Source organism: Leptopilina boulardi, unplaced genomic scaffold, assembly GCF_019393585.1.
Source record: "Leptopilina boulardi isolate dan_hultmark-lab unplaced genomic scaffold, ZJU_Lbou_2.1 LbouV2_51, whole genome shotgun sequence".
Taxonomy (NCBI): Eukaryota; Metazoa; Arthropoda; class Insecta; order Hymenoptera; family Figitidae; genus Leptopilina; species Leptopilina boulardi.
The window spans coordinates 896,083-915,603 of NW_026137996.1; the positions used below are offsets into that span (position 1 = coordinate 896,083).

The 19,521-nt window shown below is 31.0% G+C and overlaps 3 protein-coding genes across 8 annotated transcripts; 1 reads left to right on the forward strand and 2 right to left on the reverse strand.

The window, feature by feature from the left end:
* Window positions 1-598: 598 nt before the first annotated feature.
* On the reverse strand, window positions 599-6,328 carry LOC127289881 (biotin--protein ligase). 2 transcript variants are annotated; one of them, XM_051318118.1, is made up of 17 exons: window positions 6,162-6,328; window positions 5,302-5,524; window positions 5,077-5,228; window positions 4,837-5,007; window positions 4,615-4,768; window positions 4,483-4,548; window positions 4,218-4,409; window positions 3,817-4,153; window positions 3,577-3,702; window positions 3,192-3,509; window positions 2,760-3,111; window positions 2,085-2,267; window positions 1,875-2,007; window positions 1,623-1,783; window positions 1,344-1,458; window positions 1,052-1,265; window positions 599-925 (listed from the first exon to the last, which is right to left on the reverse strand). In XM_051318118.1, the coding sequence occupies exons 2-17, from the start codon at window positions 5,450-5,452 to the stop codon at window positions 751-753; spliced, it is 3,000 nt and encodes a 999-aa protein (XP_051174075.1). In that variant the 5' UTR covers window positions 5,453-5,524; window positions 6,162-6,328; the 3' UTR covers window positions 599-750. The 2 variants fall into 2 exon arrangements, with proteins under 2 accessions (XP_051174075.1, XP_051174076.1); XM_051318119.1 differs by lacking the exon at window positions 6,162-6,328 and adding an exon at window positions 5,879-6,105.
* Window positions 6,329-6,700: 372 nt separating this feature from the next.
* LOC127289885 (CAAX prenyl protease 1 homolog) lies at window positions 6,701-16,643 on the forward strand. 4 transcript variants are annotated; one of them, XM_051318129.1, is made up of 7 exons: window positions 6,701-6,740; window positions 14,503-14,692; window positions 14,789-14,935; window positions 15,008-15,211; window positions 15,303-15,833; window positions 15,902-16,045; window positions 16,130-16,643. In XM_051318129.1, exons 2-7 carry the CDS (start codon window positions 14,591-14,593, stop codon window positions 16,349-16,351), a joined length of 1,350 nt encoding a protein of 449 aa, XP_051174086.1. In that variant the 5' UTR covers window positions 6,701-6,740; window positions 14,503-14,590; the 3' UTR covers window positions 16,352-16,643. The 4 variants fall into 4 exon arrangements, with proteins under 4 accessions (XP_051174086.1, XP_051174083.1, XP_051174084.1 ...); XM_051318127.1 differs by lacking the exon at window positions 6,701-6,740 and adding an exon at window positions 6,757-7,212 and having other exon boundaries at window positions 14,338-14,692; XM_051318128.1 differs by lacking the exon at window positions 6,701-6,740 and adding an exon at window positions 6,757-7,212 and having other exon boundaries at window positions 14,440-14,692.
* LOC127289884 (triokinase/FMN cyclase-like) lies at window positions 16,596-19,462 on the reverse strand. 2 transcript variants are annotated; one of them, XM_051318123.1, is made up of 10 exons: window positions 19,176-19,459; window positions 19,004-19,073; window positions 18,817-18,927; window positions 18,627-18,715; window positions 18,336-18,552; window positions 17,990-18,235; window positions 17,534-17,920; window positions 17,199-17,449; window positions 16,824-16,951; window positions 16,596-16,744 (listed from the first exon to the last, which is right to left on the reverse strand). In XM_051318123.1, exons 1-10 carry the CDS (start codon window positions 19,296-19,298, stop codon window positions 16,630-16,632), a joined length of 1,737 nt encoding a protein of 578 aa, XP_051174080.1. In that variant the 5' UTR covers window positions 19,299-19,459; the 3' UTR covers window positions 16,596-16,629. The 2 variants fall into 2 exon arrangements, with proteins under 2 accessions (XP_051174080.1, XP_051174082.1); XM_051318125.1 differs by lacking the exon at window positions 16,596-16,744 and having other exon boundaries at window positions 17,243-17,449; window positions 19,176-19,462.
* Window positions 19,463-19,521: the final 59 nt, after the last annotated feature.

The window sequence follows — 19,521 nt, forward strand, 5'->3', positions numbered from 1 at the left end:
GAATATATCTAATCTTGCCATCTATATAATATGAAAAACAGTGCACCGTGAAACTCTATTAAAGTTTCCATTTAGAAAAAAAAAATTTCTCATTTTTGAACTTTTTAATAGATTTTTTTCCCTCATATACAATAAATTCTATTTTTATAGACACTGGAATGATATTTAAAAAATATACACGTAGAATTATTTTTTTTTTTTTCATTTTTCTTTCTTTACAAATTGACTGGAATATTTTTGAATTGGTGTAAATATTAATTTATACACATTTAAAAAATAAATATAAATAAAAATGCAATTATTTGTCATTTGAAAAAATGGCTTTAGTTCGTTTTTTTTTCATTTTTAGATGAAAGAGAATTTTTCACATGAGATTCTTCTTCTAAAAAAAGAAGTTTTATTGTAAATATAGAGATCAGAAAGTTTCTCTCGATTAAATTTTTTCTTTTTTAAACTGCTATATAATTAAAAATTAAGTTATTATATTTTATTTCGGCAACTTTTGGTAATTGACGTTAATAAAAACAAATATATTTTAATTTTACGAAAAGAAATGAATTTCCCTCCTCAATTATTTATTGATTTTTTTTTCTATCAATTTTTGAAATTATACCAAATCGTTGAAATTAAAATGAATAAATGTTATGTGAAATCTTTGATTTTTAAGCTTTTCCGGCGTAATGAATTATGCTTCTATTATCCGTCTTTTTTTTTTTTAAATTTCTACCTTCATAATATTTAAAAATGATTTTATGTTTTCGGAGTTATTAATCCTTTCATAATATCAAAACTATTTCCATCTGGATGGACACTAAATGTTTTACCATTTTTTCCTTGTACTTCCAAAAAACCATAAGTGTCGATTCCAATTACCTTGACTTCTTCAAAAGTTCCATTTAGTGAAACAATTATTATTTCTGCATCGCTAATAAATTAAAAAATTTGTTATAATTTTTTTTTTTTCAATTAAAATCAACTATTAATTGTAATTAATTTTTTTTTTTTTTGTTATTTATTATTTTAATATTTATATTGAAAATTTATTACTCACGCGTGAAGCCAATATTTATAGTAAATTTTATAGAAATACTCAATATTGTCTTTTTGTACAATATTGAGAATTCGTTCAATTTCAGTGAATACAAGAGCCAAAAATTGTTCGTATGACAATTTTTTCAAATTAGTTCCATGCTTTGTATTATGGCGTGTAATTAATTCGTTTATACACATTGTGGGTGAATTGTTGGACAAATTAATTCCGGTACCTAAAAAAAAAGGATGCGAATTTTATTTTGAAATTAAAAATTTTTTGAGATAAATCAAGAATTGTTTCTATAACAAACCAATGTTACAAATTGCCAAGGTTTGTTCAATTAAAGTTGTTACTATAAGTCCTCCTATTTTAGATTCATTACTTGCATACACATCGTTAGGCCACTTGACTCTTAGATCTATATCCTAAAAAAAATATGCCTGAATTAAGGACAAATCGTAAATATCACAAAATTAAATTCACCAAAAGTAATTATAAAATAAATAAATTTTTTTTTTTTGAAATAATAATCGAAAATGATAAATAATAAAAATTTTATTTTATGAATATTTTGATTTTAATTACACACCTCATAACCGGGTATTGATTTAACAGTTGAAACCACAGCGACAGCAATTAAATGTTGTAATAAGGAAATTTGTTTTCCCAATGGTGAATCCAATGGAATATGAAGCTGTAGAGTAAACATTGCACAGCCTTTTGGACTGAGCCAAGTATTTTTACCGCGACCTGTTTACAAAAAAAGAAATCAATAATTTACTTGAAGGTTAATTATCATTTTTTTTTTTTTCAAATATTACTCATCAAACAAGTGAAATACCTTGGCCCCTAGTTTGTCGACAAGGAATTACAACTAAGCCATGATGTAATCGACAATTCGCCACAACGTCCATAGAAGACGACATAATATCCGAGTAAATTACTAAACGACCCACTTCTTCTGCATTTAGATTCTATGAGAAAAAAATTATTAATTAATTTTAAAAAATTTCATTTAAACAAAATAAGACAAAAAAAAAAATCTAAATACCTCGAAATATTCTACAGTAGAAAAATGTTCAGGACATCGATGAATCATGACTGGTAGAAAAGTGGAAGATGCTGATCTTGATTTTGTATTCGTTCCGCAAAATTGAACTTCCATTTTCTCCGTTTTTAGAACATCGTTCGGTTGCATCTTATCTTTCAACATCTTCAGCATTTCTAATTTTAGCTGCACAATATGGACACAATGCAAGTTACAATAATCTAATTTTTTTTTTATTTTTTCAAAACACATGCTTATCACAGTTAATTTTACTACGTGGATTTCTTTATACAAGAACATTTAAGACAAGCAGAGGACAATAATATAATAACTATGTGAAATTCGATTCCCAGTCTATCATCTGCGGACAAGTTTTAAACTTTGTAAAATCATCAATAAATTAATAATATTATACTTTCTTTGTGCAAGAGATGAAATTAATGATGTGACTAATAGAAAGTGCTCAAAATAATTACAGAGGGAAAATAGCAGGAATTTTTAAGGGAAATCATAAAAAATGTATATTACAAATTGACTACAAAAAATTAGTTATCTATAATAAAAAATGCTTTTGTTTCAAGTATACGACTAAAAAATATACAGAATACTATATGAATTTTCAAATTTAATGTCAAATTCATGCGTTATTTCTTTGATGTGGAGAAAAATGAAAATTACCTCATGTCTCCCGAGAAAAAACCCCGGTGTATAAACAACAGGTGGACGAATTTGAGACGTGACTTTCATATCAAGATGTGAACTAAGAAGATCTCGTATTATTTCCAATCTTGATGTATTACTTTCTTTGAGTGCTTTAAATTTACTCTCTTCAAATTCATATTGCAATGGATCAATTTCTAAGTGAATTTGTGAAAATATCGCTTTGCCTTGACTTTCCGAAAAATCGGCCAACAAAATACTTGGTGTATGCCAAGTTTCCTCAGCGCCTAATACTTTTACTATCAATGAATGTAAATGTCCACATTTGTCTGGTACTTTCACTGTGAATGGCGTTTGCGAAGTCATTGATCTAAAAACAAAAAAAATATTATATATTTGTTAGAAAATAAAAATATTTATCAACTAAAAAAAAAGAGTGAATAAATATACTTGAACTCCTCGGAAAATTTGGTTTTCACCGGTGATGGTTGATAACAAAAAATATGATGCATCATGCGAACATTCTTCCATTTTCCATATGAAAATCGAACCAATTCATTTTCACGAACTTCGGCAGTTTTAAATGTGGGCAATAAAATGTGTAATAAATCGGAGCAAAGAGCTAAAATTTTCCCACCACGCGCCATATATTCAACGAGTTGTGTAGAAATTTCATTTCCAATATTTCCATAAACAACCAATAAAAATGCTTGATCCATCCAAATTTCTTTACGAATTTCATCCAATGACAAACAGTAGATCGAATATCTAGAAAAACAAAATTCTTTTATAGTAATTAAATTTTATTTTTATTTAGTTTTTAGATAAAATTTACTTGTCTTCTTTGAGAGTTGTTTCCAGTACACTTTTAATGCTGTCAACCGCTAATGAACTATCGCCGTATATTAAAACACTTGGAGGTTTTGCTTGTCCTCCGTTTTCAGTCTTTCTTGCTGGAGTGCTGAAAAAATTTGTTTTTAATTTAAAAAAAAATGTATTTCACAAGAAAAATGAAATTTTCAAAGAATTTTTAAAAAGTAATTAAAAAAGAATTTATATTTTTGTAATGAATTACCTAGCAATAGATGGAATATTTCTTGACGATCCTATTCTCGATGAAGTGTCAAGTGTTTCGTTGCTGACATTTAATGATTTGTAGGATTTTTGATCGTCCACATCGCAAGGACCTTTAAATTTTCTCACTGGACTCTCTTTGAGATCAAAGTCTTGAGATCTAGCTAGACTAGTATTGGAATATGATATCGCGGAAAAATCTAAGGAAGCCGAAGGAGTTAATTCGACGGAATTCGTTAAAGCTTGAGACAATCTTGATGTTGTTCCATTTAATCCGCTCATTGACGCTGGAGTCGGAGGAGGCGTTGCTGGACCAGAACACTCACTAGCATTGTCCACTGTGAAATTTTAAATTAAATGAAAAATAAATTTTTAATTAATTAATTAAAAAATAATAATTACTTTTAACATCTTCGTAAATTGTTATTTGTAGTGGCAATTGCAAGCTTATTGGATGAGTTCCCGGTGTAATAATCGCACCCGGAGCATCTTTTACTTCATAAGCTAAACCTTGTTGCGAAACTAATTTAGCAGTATCACTAAATGCTCGCAATTTTTTTATATAAGCATCCCACTGTGCCTTACCTATCATTTCTTTAAGAAACACAAAAAAAAATTATTATACACCAAAATGAAATTTTTAAAAAAAGTATTTTTATTCCCTTACTTTTATAATCGAGAAAATTGTAGTGTTCGCAATTTGAAAAACATGGACTTCCCGAAACTGAAACAGCTGAAAATTTGTTTTTAAATTGAATTTCTTTTTTAATAATATTAAAAAAAAAATAGAAAAACTTACATTGAACACGAGAAACGAGAAGTCCATTATTAATAAAACATTGTCCGTGCATTAAAGCAATTGAAAATTTTGTAATATGATCTAAATCAGTTTCTAAAATAACGCCAAATGTTTTATCCGAAGTCCACGTGACAATCGTTCCGTAATCTTCAAGCTAAATAGATAAAAATAACAAAAAAAAAATTATTTATGCAATTAAATTTACGTTTCATTTTTTTATACCTTCGTAGCTTTTGAAGAACCAAGTGGATTATAAATTTCCATATCAGCTTCGACAAGAACATGAATTTTCATATCTTGAAGAAGTGACGTTTGACCAAAATTATTAGCGAGAAGAGGAAACATTGTTTTTCCCGGTGGATAAAGTAACCAATTGTTTACATTTATCATTTGCTGCGAAGAAACAAAAAATTTATAATAATTTAATTTTTGATTAATTTTCAAATAAAATTTTAATAATACCTGTGGATAAATCGTACACAATCTTCTATCACCTTGATACCAAAGAAGATCTCCAAGTTTTGCAGCATCTTTATTGCTACAAAATGATGAACTCAAGTGATCTTCATTAGCTCCATTTCCTGTGTGTGTTTTATTTTTGCTTCCATTTAATTCTAAAAAAATTCAAAAATAAATTTACATATTCAACTATTATTGTAATTATAATTTTATACAAAAAATTTAAACCTTCTTTTGATCGAACAGAAGCTGCTGTATAAAATACAACTGAAGGTCTCGTTGATTCCTCCTTGAGGGCAATACTTAATCGTGTTTTTAGAGACGAAAGTCTCCACGATTGAATCCATGTTGCAACCATATAAAAAAAAGTCAAGAGCATGACTTTTGTTTCTTTTGATAATTTTTTTCTAATTTAATTGTGACTATTCAAAATCTTCATATTGAAATTTATCTGTCAATAATTATCAAATAATAAGTTTATAATATTATATAATAATTATATAATATTCAATGCAATTCAACAAATATTACAAAAATGAAAATTTATTCTATAGTTTCTTATATTCAATTGCAAGTATAGATAAAGAATGCATGCTAAAGATCATTGCATAATTTTTTTTTTAGCGATTAAAATTATTTACAATAATTATTTCTTCTGTTCTTTTCCTTTTGGTAAAGAAGTAAATTAATTATCTTCCAGGTCTTGAAAATAATAAAGCATGCAATAAAAAAATAACAATTACTTTTTTTTACTGTAAACTAAGGCTCTATTTAAAAAACTGAATATTTAATTTTTAAAAACTACCTTTTTCTATCAAGTTCCAAAACATTGTGGAAAAAATACATAAAAATTTAGATTGTTTCTGGAAAAAGCTCTTTGTCTTTGAACAGTGGCAACAAACGAAATTTGGAAATAAGCAAAGTTAGAGAATAACTAAAAATGTGGATGATAGAATATATATATATAAAAAAAAGGATAAATAATTGATAGCAAAATTATAAAAAAAATAGTAAGGTCAGTTGCTAATAAATGGTCTATTTTGGCCCAAAAAAAAAAAACTACTTTTACTTATGAGATTTCTCCTCACATTTTTAACTAAAAATTTTTACGACAATCGTCAACTATTTTCTTCTCAAATTTTTTCATATCATCCAAAATATACACATTCATTTCCTAAGTACTTTAATAATTAAGAATAAAATTAGATAATAAATTAAAACAATTGTCGTCTGCTACTTTGTTAATGAAAAACTGCGCTTGCGCTTATTTACAGTGAACTGATTGGTCATCAATGACGTAAGTTTCAAAATTTTTATCTTTTATCTAGATTATTTTGAATTAATTACCTATTTACCTTTCTTTTTTTACTTGAGATTTAGAATTTAATATTTAAGAACAATAAAATATATAATATTTACATTCAAATAGTGCGTGAATTTTTTTTTTCCTCTATTTTTTAAAACTTTAACAATACTATTTGTTTTCATTCAGATAAAGATAATAAAATCAAAAAATTTGATTGGTTCTTTTTTTCTATTCTTATTTTGGAAAACCAATCAAATTTGTTCATTCTTTGTGTTTTGTAAATGTACCCTTAAAATTTTTCAGATGATTTGGACAATAAGTATATATTGGTTATGTTGACTACGTCCACTATTTACATTGTCGTGATGCGGGACTCCAATTTGGGACATGGTCGTAGTTGGATGTCCGTATGTCCGTAGTTTAGTTTAGTTTAATTTGTTTTAATTTGGCTAATTGTGTTTATTAATGAAAAGTGTGTATTTGTTTGAAACTGATTTAAACCTGGTATTAAGCCAGGAGTGAAATAATTGCAAGAATTTGTATTGAGAATTATAATATTAATTGTGGTTAGATACTACTATCTTCTTGGTCACATGTCTAACAGCAATATATGAATCCGAGTGCATCTTAAATATAAATAACCACACCTTATGATAAATGGATTTTATATAAATTATTACTGATTTCTTTCTGAATGGAAAAATGATTTTTAAAGCGTGCAGAAGGAATAGCGGAAAAATCAATTAAGGAAGCGTGATGGTCTCATAACCTAAAATCAATGGTTGATAATTTGAGGAAAATTTGCCACATTCTTTAATACCATCGGAATACAGGTATTAATTTCGAAAATAAATATTCGGCCTTGCTGATTTATATTTTGGAGTTTGCTGCTTTTTGGATTTGTGCTAATTTAGTTTATGCTTTCCTTCAATTTATTCTCTCCTAATAAATTCTTCATTTGCTTGGCTTTATCCCTGCTTAAAAATTAATGGTTTAAACCATAATCCTCAACTTGCCTGAGTGAGTACATTATTATTTTTTTTTTAATTTTTCTTGCTGATTTTGTTTAAAAAAGAAAAAGGAATAAGGAGAGGAAAAGGAGGTTAAAGAGGGAAAGAAGAAAAAGAAAAAAAGAAAAAAAAAAGATAAGAGTTGATTTTGTTAATAAATAAGCGTGTTAAGTTTGGAAATGCTTTTCCTCCTTTTTTTTCCTTATGCTGGGTAAATAGGGGATTTGAGCAGTCAGTCTCCTGTAATTATTAATCACTGAGACATTGTGCGTTTTTAAATCTTGGGGATTATTAGCAAATTAAGATTTGCTTAAAAAAAAAAAAAAATAAAAGAAAAAAAAGAAAAAAAAAAAAAAAAAAAAAAAAAAAAGAAAGGGAAAGGGGAAAAAGAAAAAAAAAAAAAAAAAAAAAAAAAAAATTCTCTCTTTCTTTGCTTAATTAGTTAGATTACTGATTGATTATAGATGTCTTGGTACTGGATGTGAAAATAGGGCTAAATTGTTTCTCTCTATTGTGGTTGCTTTACTTACTTGAATTTTTTTTCAGCTTGATCCGGTTTAATACGAATGAGATGGAGTCCTTGAGGGAAGAGTCTGCTGAGGAGGGTGTGCCGTCTGGAGGTTTGGAACGACCTGGTCACAGTGTAAATGAAATCCCTAATCCTGCGGTCATGAGTTGCGTTATGGATGCGGATATAGATCTTTTGACGGGGAATAATATTCAATCAGCGGAGAATGACACTAATTCTTTCCTTCCTTCCCCAATTAGACCCTCAATTAATCCTAAGAAAAGGAACATATCCGTTAGGAATAACAATGAATCAGTGGCAACGGGCTCTTCAGATGGTTCATTTGGTCATATTACAAAAAAACTCCTAATTCCTGAAAAAAATTCTTATCGAGAAATACGGGCCGATCGACAACCACATTCCGCGGATATTGGTCCCGAAAATGCAAGCAATCAATCTCAGTTTGAGGATGTAATTTGGGATCAACACGATCTTGAATGGAATAATAGTATTCTTCCTCCACTCTATTCCGCTTCTAGCCCTCCCCCATTTATTGTTTTAATGGAGAGCACCATTAGAGGCAAAAATATTGGAAAACTGGACCCGATATGTGTAATTGATCTAATATCGCCTATTATTGAGGGGGGAAAACAAATAACACGTAATGGGAAAAATCAAATAAAAATTGATTGCGCAAAATGGCAAGATGCTAACACCTTAGTTGGTGCCAAAGAACTAATATTGGCGGGATATGTTCTCTTCATCCCAGATTCCTTTTTGAGAAAAAAGGGATTCACAAGATGGTTCCCCACTAACAGATCAGTCAGGGATATAGTCAGGGTATGTCGTGAAGGAGACTTGGATAATATAGCTAGTATTCGTCGTATTATTGATGATAGGAACACAATTCTAGAAAAGATAGAATTTACTTTCAATTCACCTATCGTTCCACGTAACATTGTACTAGGTGATTTTGTTATCCCAATAACTCCTTCCTTACAGAGACCTCGGAGATGCTTCCGTTGTCAGCGTTACTGCCATGTGGCTAATCAATGTCGTTCGACTTACCCGACGTGTGAATTTTGTTCTGGAAGGCATTTGACAGACCTTTGTCCGAATGGTCACTTGCAACCAAAATGTAAAAATTGCAAGGGTTCCCATGTGGCCTCTTCATCGGAGTGCCCTGTATTTAAATTTGAATTTGGCATTTTAAAATATCGTTATATCCATAATTGTAATAGAGAGGAGGCTAAACTTCTGTTTTATGCGGAAAATCCTGATTTATTAAATAACATTGAAACTAGGGGTGAAACACCTCTGCCTTTGCCGGTGATTCGTCAGGGTATGACATCAACCCAACCAACTAGGTCTTCCACACCTATTGACCTTCAAGATAAGGTAAATAATCCCATTCCTGATCCGGTTTTGGAAATTTCGAATGCGCTGAATCAGCATCAACTGTCTGAAAAAATATCGGCTGTAAACACACTTATAAATATCAATCAGTCTCGCTCAAACTTGATTAACTCAATAAATGAGAATCTCTCTACAAAATGAACACTTAGAAGAGTTCAATTTTTTTATTTACTAAGAGATTTAATAGTTCTATTTTTGTTAGTTTTAAGTCGTTATAGTTATTGGTATTGATTGGGCTTAGAGGTTGGCTAAGGGAAAAGAAAGAAAGAAGAAAAAAGGGAAGGGAAGGGGGGAAAAAAAAAAAAAAAAAAAAGAGAAAAGGAATAATGAGGGGTAAGGGATGGCCCTGTTTTAATATTTCTATATTTTAATTCTCACTGTGTTTCATAATTTGAGTCTGACTGCTCAAATATAAAATCGATTAAAATAATTGGAGTGTTATTGTTTTGTGTACTATAAATGGTTACGGGTTGTAAAACACCTCCTACTAAATTTGATAGATGTTTAGGAGGATTTGGCAAAATTAATCGTATTATCTTCCTTGAAGGATTATTAAACTACTATATATTCAATTGGTTATACTAAGGATAATTAATTTTGTTGGTAATTAATCCACATTAAATAATCCTCAAAAAGGGGAGATAAGGAATAGTTTTCTACAAATTGTTTGAGGTTTTTTTTGTTTTGTTTTGATTTTATATACTACTTGTTTTTTGCTATGGCTATTTAGGTATTTGGATACTCGGGAGTTATTTGAGGAGTTTTGTTGGTTAAACTTTGAGGAGGTAATTGATATTTGGATTGGATAGAAGTGAGAAAATAGTTTGCCCGTTGTTCTACTGGTAATATAACTTATAACAGTAATCTGTAATTGGATTGTTGTTCGTAATGATGTCTTCAACCAATCAAACTATTAAATATGGAATTTGGAACGCTCACAGTGTGCTAAATAAACGTGCTGAAATAGAGTCGATGTTACATATTTATGGGCTGGATGTCTTGGCCATTGCGGAAACTTGGCTCACTGCTGGAACTAAAGTTTGGCAAATCCCTGGCTATTCCACCTATCGCTGCGATCGGCTTGATCAGCGACATGGGGGTGGGGTGTTGATCTTGGTCCGTAGCAGGTTTATGGTTGCGCCTATTAAAGTCAAACACTCAATATTAGAATACATTGATTGTGTAGGGGTAACCATTGCTTCTGACATAGGGAAAATCCAGTTTTTCTCGGTCTACGCCCCTCCTAACGTTAAGATTCCCTCTCGAATTTGGAAACAGCTGACTAGCTGTGGTACTAAAGAAAATCCCTATATTCTATGCGGTGACTTTAATGCCCACGCATGGATGTGGGGGGCAATTAATTGCAATTTGAGGGGAATCCAACTGAGCGAGGCTGTGGAAGAGGCAAACCTGGTCCCGCTGAACGATTGCGATCCTACATATGTTAGTGGTAGGGGTAAGGTTGGGGGGAACATTGACCTAATATTTGTCTCTGCTGACCTGTGTAGACTTACGTCGGCTGATGTTACCTCTGACACCTTTAGTTCGGATCACTTCCTGGTTGTGGCTTGTACGGATGTCTCCGCTAAATATCAAAAGGCCTCAGTCAATAGACTGAACACTAATAAAGTTGATTGGGCGAGATTTTCCTCTGGAATTAATTCCTGTGTTAAGATTCTGTCACAACGTCTTGAGGTTGAGGATTCCCCGGAGGTGATCTACGATCAGTTGTTGACTGACATAAAAGATCAGTTGGTTATTGCGGGAGCCTATTACCCCTCAGGACTTCCTGGTCTAAGAAAAGCCAAACCACTCTGGTGGGACCAATCTTGTGAGGAGGCTCTTGAAAGGCGTAGAGAGGCCAGAAAGAACTTCCTAAAGTCTCAGTCCCAGGAAATGCGAGTTATATTTGATCAAGTTGATAGCGAGGTTAAGTGGTTTTTGAGAAACAAGAAAAAGACTTCTTTCGTTGATTTCTGTAACTCGGTTAGTCCGGCGATGGGTTCTAAAGAGATTTGGAAGAAGGTTAGGGCTTTCTCGTCTTCAACGCAACCCTTACGTACAGGGATTTGCAATGACCCCGACTCTGAAATTTTTAGCAAACTACAAAGGGATTTGGTGAAAGAAGATGTTCTTCCTGTAGATCTTCCCCTGATTCATGGAGTTAATAATGACTCCCTACTTAATGGTCCATTCTCGAGAGCGGAATTTAAATCAGCAATGTGTTGTGGTAAGAGGGATTCTGCTCCAGGTCTAGATGTTATTTCCAATTTAATCTTGCGTCAACTACCAATGGATGCCCACAACTTGCTTTTGTCTCTTTTTAATGAGTTCTTCTTAAAGTCATCCTTTCCAACGTCATGGAGAAACACGAGAGTAGTTTTCATTCCCAAACCGGAGGGCAAGGGCTATCGTCCGATTTCATTGACATCTGCGGTTAGTAAACTGTTTGAGCGGATGATTCAAAAGCGACTAGAACACTACCTAGAAATGAAAAACAGTATTCCGATAGGTCAGTTTGGATTCCGCAAGGGGAGATCGACGATCGACTGTGTTTCCACCTTTACTACGGACATTCAGCAGGGCTTTGTCGGGGGGCACCATACTGTGGCCTTGGCCTTGGATCTCAAGGGTGCATTTAGCAACATCCTTCCCAGTGCAATTTATAGTCACCTTGTCAAACTGCGAGTTCCTGACAGATTGGTGAATTTCGTCTCGTTTATTGTTTCGTCGAAGAACTTGTTTTTTTCAGCAGATTCGTGTGATTTTAAGGTTTCGCATGTAGGTGTTCCACAGGGAGGGGTGTTATCGCCCCTGCTTTTTAACTTAGCTTTAAGTGGAATAGCCTCTGTCATTCCCTATAGAGTCAAATGGCTAATGTTTGCTGATGATCTTCTCCTATATGTGAGGTCGAAAGATGTTAAGGATGCGATAGACTTGATCGAGGAAACTGTAGGGGTATTAACACCTTGGCTAGCAGAGATTGGTCTTGACATCGCTCCGGGCAAGTCACAATTAACCATTTTTTCCAAAACACGAGATAAGCTTAATGATATATATTTAAAAATAGGGAACAATAGAATTAAAAATCAGGATGACTTGATCTATCTGGGGATTCACTTGGACCGCAGATTGACTTGGTCACTGCATATAAGGAGTATAGCTCAAAAAGCTTCTAGAGCCATCAACATCCTGAGAGCTATGTCAAAGATATCATGGGGAGCAAATCCTTCCTCAATGATCCTAATTTATAAGGGTTTAATCAGGGCTCACCTGGAGTGGGGTTGTCAACTCTTCGCAAATGCTAGTCGATCTAACTTGGACCTTCTAGATAAAATACAACTGGCTGCGTTGCGTGCCATTTTAGGATGCATGAAATCAACCCCTGTCGGCATCTTGTTATCTGAGGTGAATGAGTCACCACTGGCCTTGAGACGCTCGATCATTGGCAAACGGCACATGCTCCGAAATCTTGCTTGGTCTCTGAACCCTCTCGTTCCAAAGTTGCAATTGTTGTCTGAGAAATGCCTAATAGATAAGAGATATAGACGGGACACAGGTTCGATGAAGTTTTCATTGCTGGATACATATCGAGATATGACATGTATTACTAGGAAGGCTTTTAAATCCAGGAAACCCTCAACTTTTGATATGACTTGGGAGGAGCTATCTAGTTCCCTTGACATTGACGTTCATTCTGGTCTTGAACTGAAGAATGATGCTCAACCCGATAGAGCCTTTAATCAGTTGATGCAGCGGGATTTTTCAGAATTTATTCAATTTTTTACTGATGCTTCTCATAATCCAGTTAAGGGTCTTTCTGGCGCTAGTTTTGTTGCTCCTTCTATTAATTTGGAATTTGGTGTTCGTTTGAGCGGATTGATGTCGGTAGATTCATGTGAGGCATATGCAATCTATTCGGCATTGAGGCACTCTTTACAGATGAAAAACGATAATACACTTATCATATCTGATTCACGGAAAATTTTACAAGAACTTGACCAAAGAATATGGATTAGGGATCCTCATCCTTTTATTGTAAAGATTCTCAGAGTGATTTTCGAGTTGAAGAACCTGGGTGGAAGGGTACGATTTTTATGGATTCCGGCGCATATAGGGATCAAGGGGAATGAAATGGCAGATTTGGTAGCTAAAAAATCATTGTACTTACCTTTTGGGAACTACTCAGGTACCCCCCTGCGTGACTTTATTTCTCTGTTAGAGCGAGATTTTGAGTCATGGAAATCCTTAAATTGGCCATACGCCGATATACGGTACTCGAGTAATAGATATTATACAAGGGTTAATTGCAAAACCAAAAGACCTTGGTTTAAAGGAATCCAAGCTCCACGCCGATACATTAATACTGTGACCAGGTTGCGGACCTCGCATATATGTACGGGAGAGCACTTTGAAAGAATGCAGTGGACTCTTCCTTTAGGATGTGAGTGTGGTGCGGAATATAAAGACCTCAAACACCTACTTAGCTACTGTCCTATTCTTTCCACGGGTAGACCGGCTTTCTTTTCATATCTAAATACCAAGATAACTGATTTTAATCCTGATAATTTTGATTTGGACAATTTGATTTTTAATCCAAATGCTGATATAGTTGTAGAAATCGGTAAATTTTTTGCTAGTGGCGATGTGGTTATTTGAGCAGAATGAATTGAGATTTTATTACTAAATGTTTAATTTATAAGTTAATTATATATTTTTTTTTTTTTTTTTTTGTTTTTTTGTTTTTTTTTTTTTTTTTTTTTTTTTTTTTTTTTTTTTTTTTCTCTTTACACGCTCTTCTTATTGAGTGTATTAATTATTCTTAATTTTAAGATTGTAATGGAATAAATAATAAATAGAGGAAAAAGAAGGAAGGAGAACGGTTGAAGGAAGAAGGAAGAGATTAATAAAGAAATTTATCATAAGCATTTTATTATTTTCACTTAAACTTTCTTAGTCTCACTTGGGTAGAGAGAACTTGGTTTTGAATTATTCAAATTTTCCCGCTCTCCCTCTCCCTCTAGCATACTGCACTGTGGGATCTATTAAAGGCTATGTACATAGCTGTATCTGACTTACATACACATACCTGGATTTACATACATCTAACTGGAAATAAAATTTAGTACTGGCTACCTGTATATACAAGAGGCCATTTAAACAAAAAGAAGAAGAAGATTGTCGTGATGCGTGTGTCACCGCATTTTAAATAAAAAAGAACTTGTTTCATTTCCTAACAGAAAAATTTGTTTAAGTGAATAATAAATAAAATAAAAAATGAAAGCATTCTTAGATTTTGTTGGTGAAAATTTACGATTTGAAATATTAATAGTAATATGGACAATATCGTTATGGGAGCTTTATCTATCTTTCCGGCAGGTAAATTTTCAACAATGATTGTAGATTTTTTATTTAAAAAAAAATATTATATAAATTTTTATTTAATGTTTAATTAAAATTTTTCTTTTATTTCAGAGGAAATTAGTGAAAAATTTAGAAACAGTACCAAGTTTATTAGATGGTATAATGACACAAGAATTGTATAGTAAATCACGTCTTTATACACTAGATAAAAGTAATCTTGGAATTTTTAAAGCTGTATTCGCAACCATTTATAAAACGGTAAATATATAATATATAAAATTATAAAATATCTAGAAATTTCTCGATAATTACTTTTTATATTTGTTTTAGATTTTAATACTTTCCTTTGCGTATTATCACGCTTGGGAATGGAGTTTAAGAGTGAATGAATCAATTGGTTTTGGTAGTAAAAATGATATTTTAAACAGCTGTACATGTATGTTTTTAACGAGTATGATTTCATTCTTTGTTGAACTGCCAATAGATGTTTACAGTACATTTTGGATTGAACAAAAACATGGATTTAACAAACAGGTGAGTTTTATTATTATTTGTATATATATTTTTTAGTTACTCAATTTAGAAATGTTAGAATTTTTTTTTAATAAGTTAATCATTGTTTCAGACACCAATTTTTTTCATAAAAGATAAAATAAAACAAATAATAGTCACGCAAATATTCTCCTTATTAATAATGAGTGGAGTAATATGGATTATTAAAAATGGTGGCGATTATTTTGTCTTGTATTTATGGGCATTCACAATGGTTATGATAATGGTAATGATGCTTATTTATCCAGAATTTATTGCGCCACTGTTTGATAAATATTCACCACTTCCTGAGGGAGAATTAAGAGATAAAATTGAAGCTCTTGCCTCATCATTGAATTTTCCACTTTATAAATTATTTATTGTTGAAGGCTCTAAACGATCATCACACAGTAATGCCTATATGTATGGTTTTCATAGGAATAAAAGAATTGTCCTTTTTGATACTCTTGTTAAAGAATACTATAAACCTAGTGATGATGAGAAAAATAAGGATGAAGATAATCAAAATCATGGCTGTGAAAATGATGAAGTTGTTGCTGTTTTAGCGCACGAACTTGGTCACTGGAAATACAATCATGTTTGGAAAAATCTTCTTTTGGCTCAGGTAGGCATTTTTTTCTTTTCTTTCAAAATGATTAATTTAATAATAAATTTCTTTTTTACTTCTTACAGATATCGATTTTGATTAATTTCTATGTTTTTAATATGCTTCTGCATTATCATCCAATGTATATTGCTTTTGGTTTTACTGAATCGGAACCAATTCTTATTGGTCTCATTATCGTATTGACCTACATTTTATTGCCAATCAATGAGGTAAAATTGTATTCTTATTTACTTTTACTGAAATTTTTTTTTTTTTTTTTAATTATTATTGGAATTTAATTTTTTTTTTTCTAGCTCATTGATTTTGGACAAACTGTGTGTTCGCGAATATTTGAATTTCAAGCGGACAATTTTGCCAAAAATTTGGGTTACACGGAGAATTTAAAGAAGGCATTGATTAAATTACAAACTGATAATTTAGGCTTCCCAGTGTTTGACAAATTGTATTCCAATTGGCATCATAGTCATCCGCCAATTCTTGAAAGACTGGAAAACTTGAGCAAAAAAGAAGATTAAGTGTGTGTGTCTGTTTCTAAATGTGATAATAAGCAAGTAATCTAAATAAAAAAAATACAGGTATTTCCAATTCTGTAATAATAATAACTAAAAAGAACATTTTTTTCAACTTCTTTATTATAAATACTTTAAAAAGTTTTTTAAAATAATTTTTCACAAATATTTCTACATTGTAAGAGAATGACACAAAAACACTCGCATTTCTTTTTGTTTTTTGTATAAATTTTTGCATTATACAATTATAGTCGTGTAGAAATAATAATAATAATAATAAATTATTAAAAATTTAAAATTGTATTTACAATTGCAGTTATCCATGTGGTCACTGCATAAGCTCCGGCGTCGACTTGTGTCAAAAATTCCGCTTGTTTCACATAACTGGCACGACCAGCTCTGTGGAGGAAAAAATTAATTCTTTCTGTTAATTAACATTTTTTTTAAATTAATCTATTTTATGATTTAGATAAATTACTTTGGCGTCATCTTTTTTGTAGCTTCACAGCCGTCTTTCACTGCTTTCTCAATTTTCTTTCCAATCTCAATAACGGAAAGAGATAAATTCGTTTCAAATTCTGAACAACCGGGTACCATAGCGTCAAGCTAAAAGAAATTTCGATATAGAAATTGTTTTTAAAGATTAGTCGTCGCGTAACAATTGTTACCGAAAAAATTGATCCTGTTAATTGAATTAATTTCAAGAAACATAAATTTATTTTCTACTATATTTAGAATTGTAGAATAAGAAAAAAATTCTTTTCAATTTACAGGATTATCATTTTCAGTAACTGTTACGTGTCAACATTCTGAATTGTTATAGATTTTTTTAAAAAAAAAATATTTTAAAAACCATTGTTTTATCGCCTATTCTGGCTTTGCTGTACTTCATAATACCATTAATTGCCGTTTTCCAGGCATTATGCCATAATTGTGGCCAATTTTCATTATCGCAATTAGCAAGTTCTTTTCCCGCCAATGTGAACATTAAACTGTATAATGCACCAGACGTTCCACCCATTTTTTCCTCAGCAATGTAGGAAAGTTCCATGAATACCGAAGCAGCGTGTGACAAACTTAAATCTTCTACAGATGTCACAATAGCTGGAAATTTTAATTATTTTTAATTAATTAATTTTTTATTATTAATTAAAAAATTAATTAATTTTTAAATGAAATTTTTTTCACCCTCAGCAAGTTGTTTCAATGTTGATCCACAATCTCCATCGCCACAACCACGATCAAGATCATTGATATAATTTTCTTTATCAATAATCGCTTGGCTAGCTTTCAATAAACATTCCTTAAACAAACGTTCCTCGTGTTCATTAAATTTTTTACCCAATTTATGAAATATCACCGTTTCTTCTTTAATGGAAAATTTTTCACTTTCAAACGGTACTGTGAATGATTTTCCTGGCCATTGTGGTGCATCAGTTGAATCATCGAGACAATTAATAATTTGCTCTTTCTCATTCTCGGGAAATTTAAGTATTGATATATGTATTCCAACACTGTCTAAAGATGACATTAATATTCCAGAATAAACTCGTAAGGGTTTTATTCGAAATAATTCTATAGTATTAAAAAATTTAATTAGTTTAATTATATATGATTAATTTATAATAAATTAATTATACTTACGGCATTGTGTAACTATTTCTTTGACAACAATTCCAGTCTCTAATTGACTTAATCCACCGAAATTATTAACAATTATTGCAATTGAATCGTTAGAACGAATTAATAGTGTCTCAATTAATTTCTTCAAAATTTGTGAAACAATTTCATTTACATTTTGTAATTTTTTTCTTTCATATCCCGCCTCTCCATGGACCCCTAAGCCAAATTCTATTTCATCATTTGGTATCTCAAACATTAATCCTTTACCTTTGAAAATTAAATTTTAAAAAAATACATTTTAAATAATTTCAAATCATTTTAAAAATTATTTTTCCTAATTTTTGAAAATTGATAAATTAAAAGAAACCTGGTAATGTACAGGCTGTCAGACCAACACCATATGTTGCTATATTTTGTGAGACTAATTTTGCAAATTTTGTCACTTCCTCGAGATTGTATTTTCTTTGGGCGAGAGCGCCTGCAATTTTCATTATAAATAAAATACCACAAAGTCCTCGTTTTCCAGCACGTCCCAATTCATTTTCTGGTATCGAACAATCGTCCGCTGCAATTACTTCATTTACCTGTAGATTTTATCATTTAAATTTTCCATATGTGTAATTTTAATTTTTTCATATAAATAAAGTTTTTTTTTTACTTTTATCCCATCAACTTTTGCTTTTTCAATGGCTATTGCAAAATTTAAACAATCTCCTGTATAATTTGGTATAATAACCAAAGTACCAGCTGAAAATAATTAAAAAAAATTTTTTTTTTGTTTCAAATATCGATATTTTTTTTAATTAAATTATTATACAAATTTAAATTAGAAATTTTTTTCAACATACCTTTATTATTTATTGATACACATTTCAAAGCATATAAAATATGACTGGGTGGAGGTGAGGCAAAAATTGATCCAGCTATCGCAGCATTCAACATTCCAGATCCGACAAATCCTAAAAAAAAAATTACAAAAATTTTAATTATCAATCTCAAAAATTTTAAATATCAAAATTTTAGGTGGAATTTTACCACTTGCAAAAGGCTCGTGACCACTGCCACCACCGCAAATTATTGTCACTTTGTCACTGAATTCCGCCCACTAGAAAAAAACTGAATTAATAAAAAATAAATGTGCCATCTTATATAAATAAATATTTTTAATTGCATTTTTTTTTTTTTTTTTTTAAATAAAATTACTTACAAGCGGCTCTAAAACAACTCGTTTCTTCAAGTGCAAATCAAGACGCGGAAATGTCATAGACAATCCTGTTAGAGATTCATCAACTGCTGTTGTTACCGAATTAATTAAATTTTTTTTTGACATTTTTTATTATTCAAGAGAAATAATTTTAAAAAATAGAAATCATTTATTTTTTGTTTATTGTAAATGGAAGCTTTAGTAATTTCTTCAGTAGAGAAACAAAAACAAAAAAAAAAGATTATTAGAACTTGATAGTCCTTTAGAAACTATTTTTCTTTCACTTTGACATCATTCAATGATGATATTATGTAATAGACGCAACATTTTGTGACCTTATTCATAATCA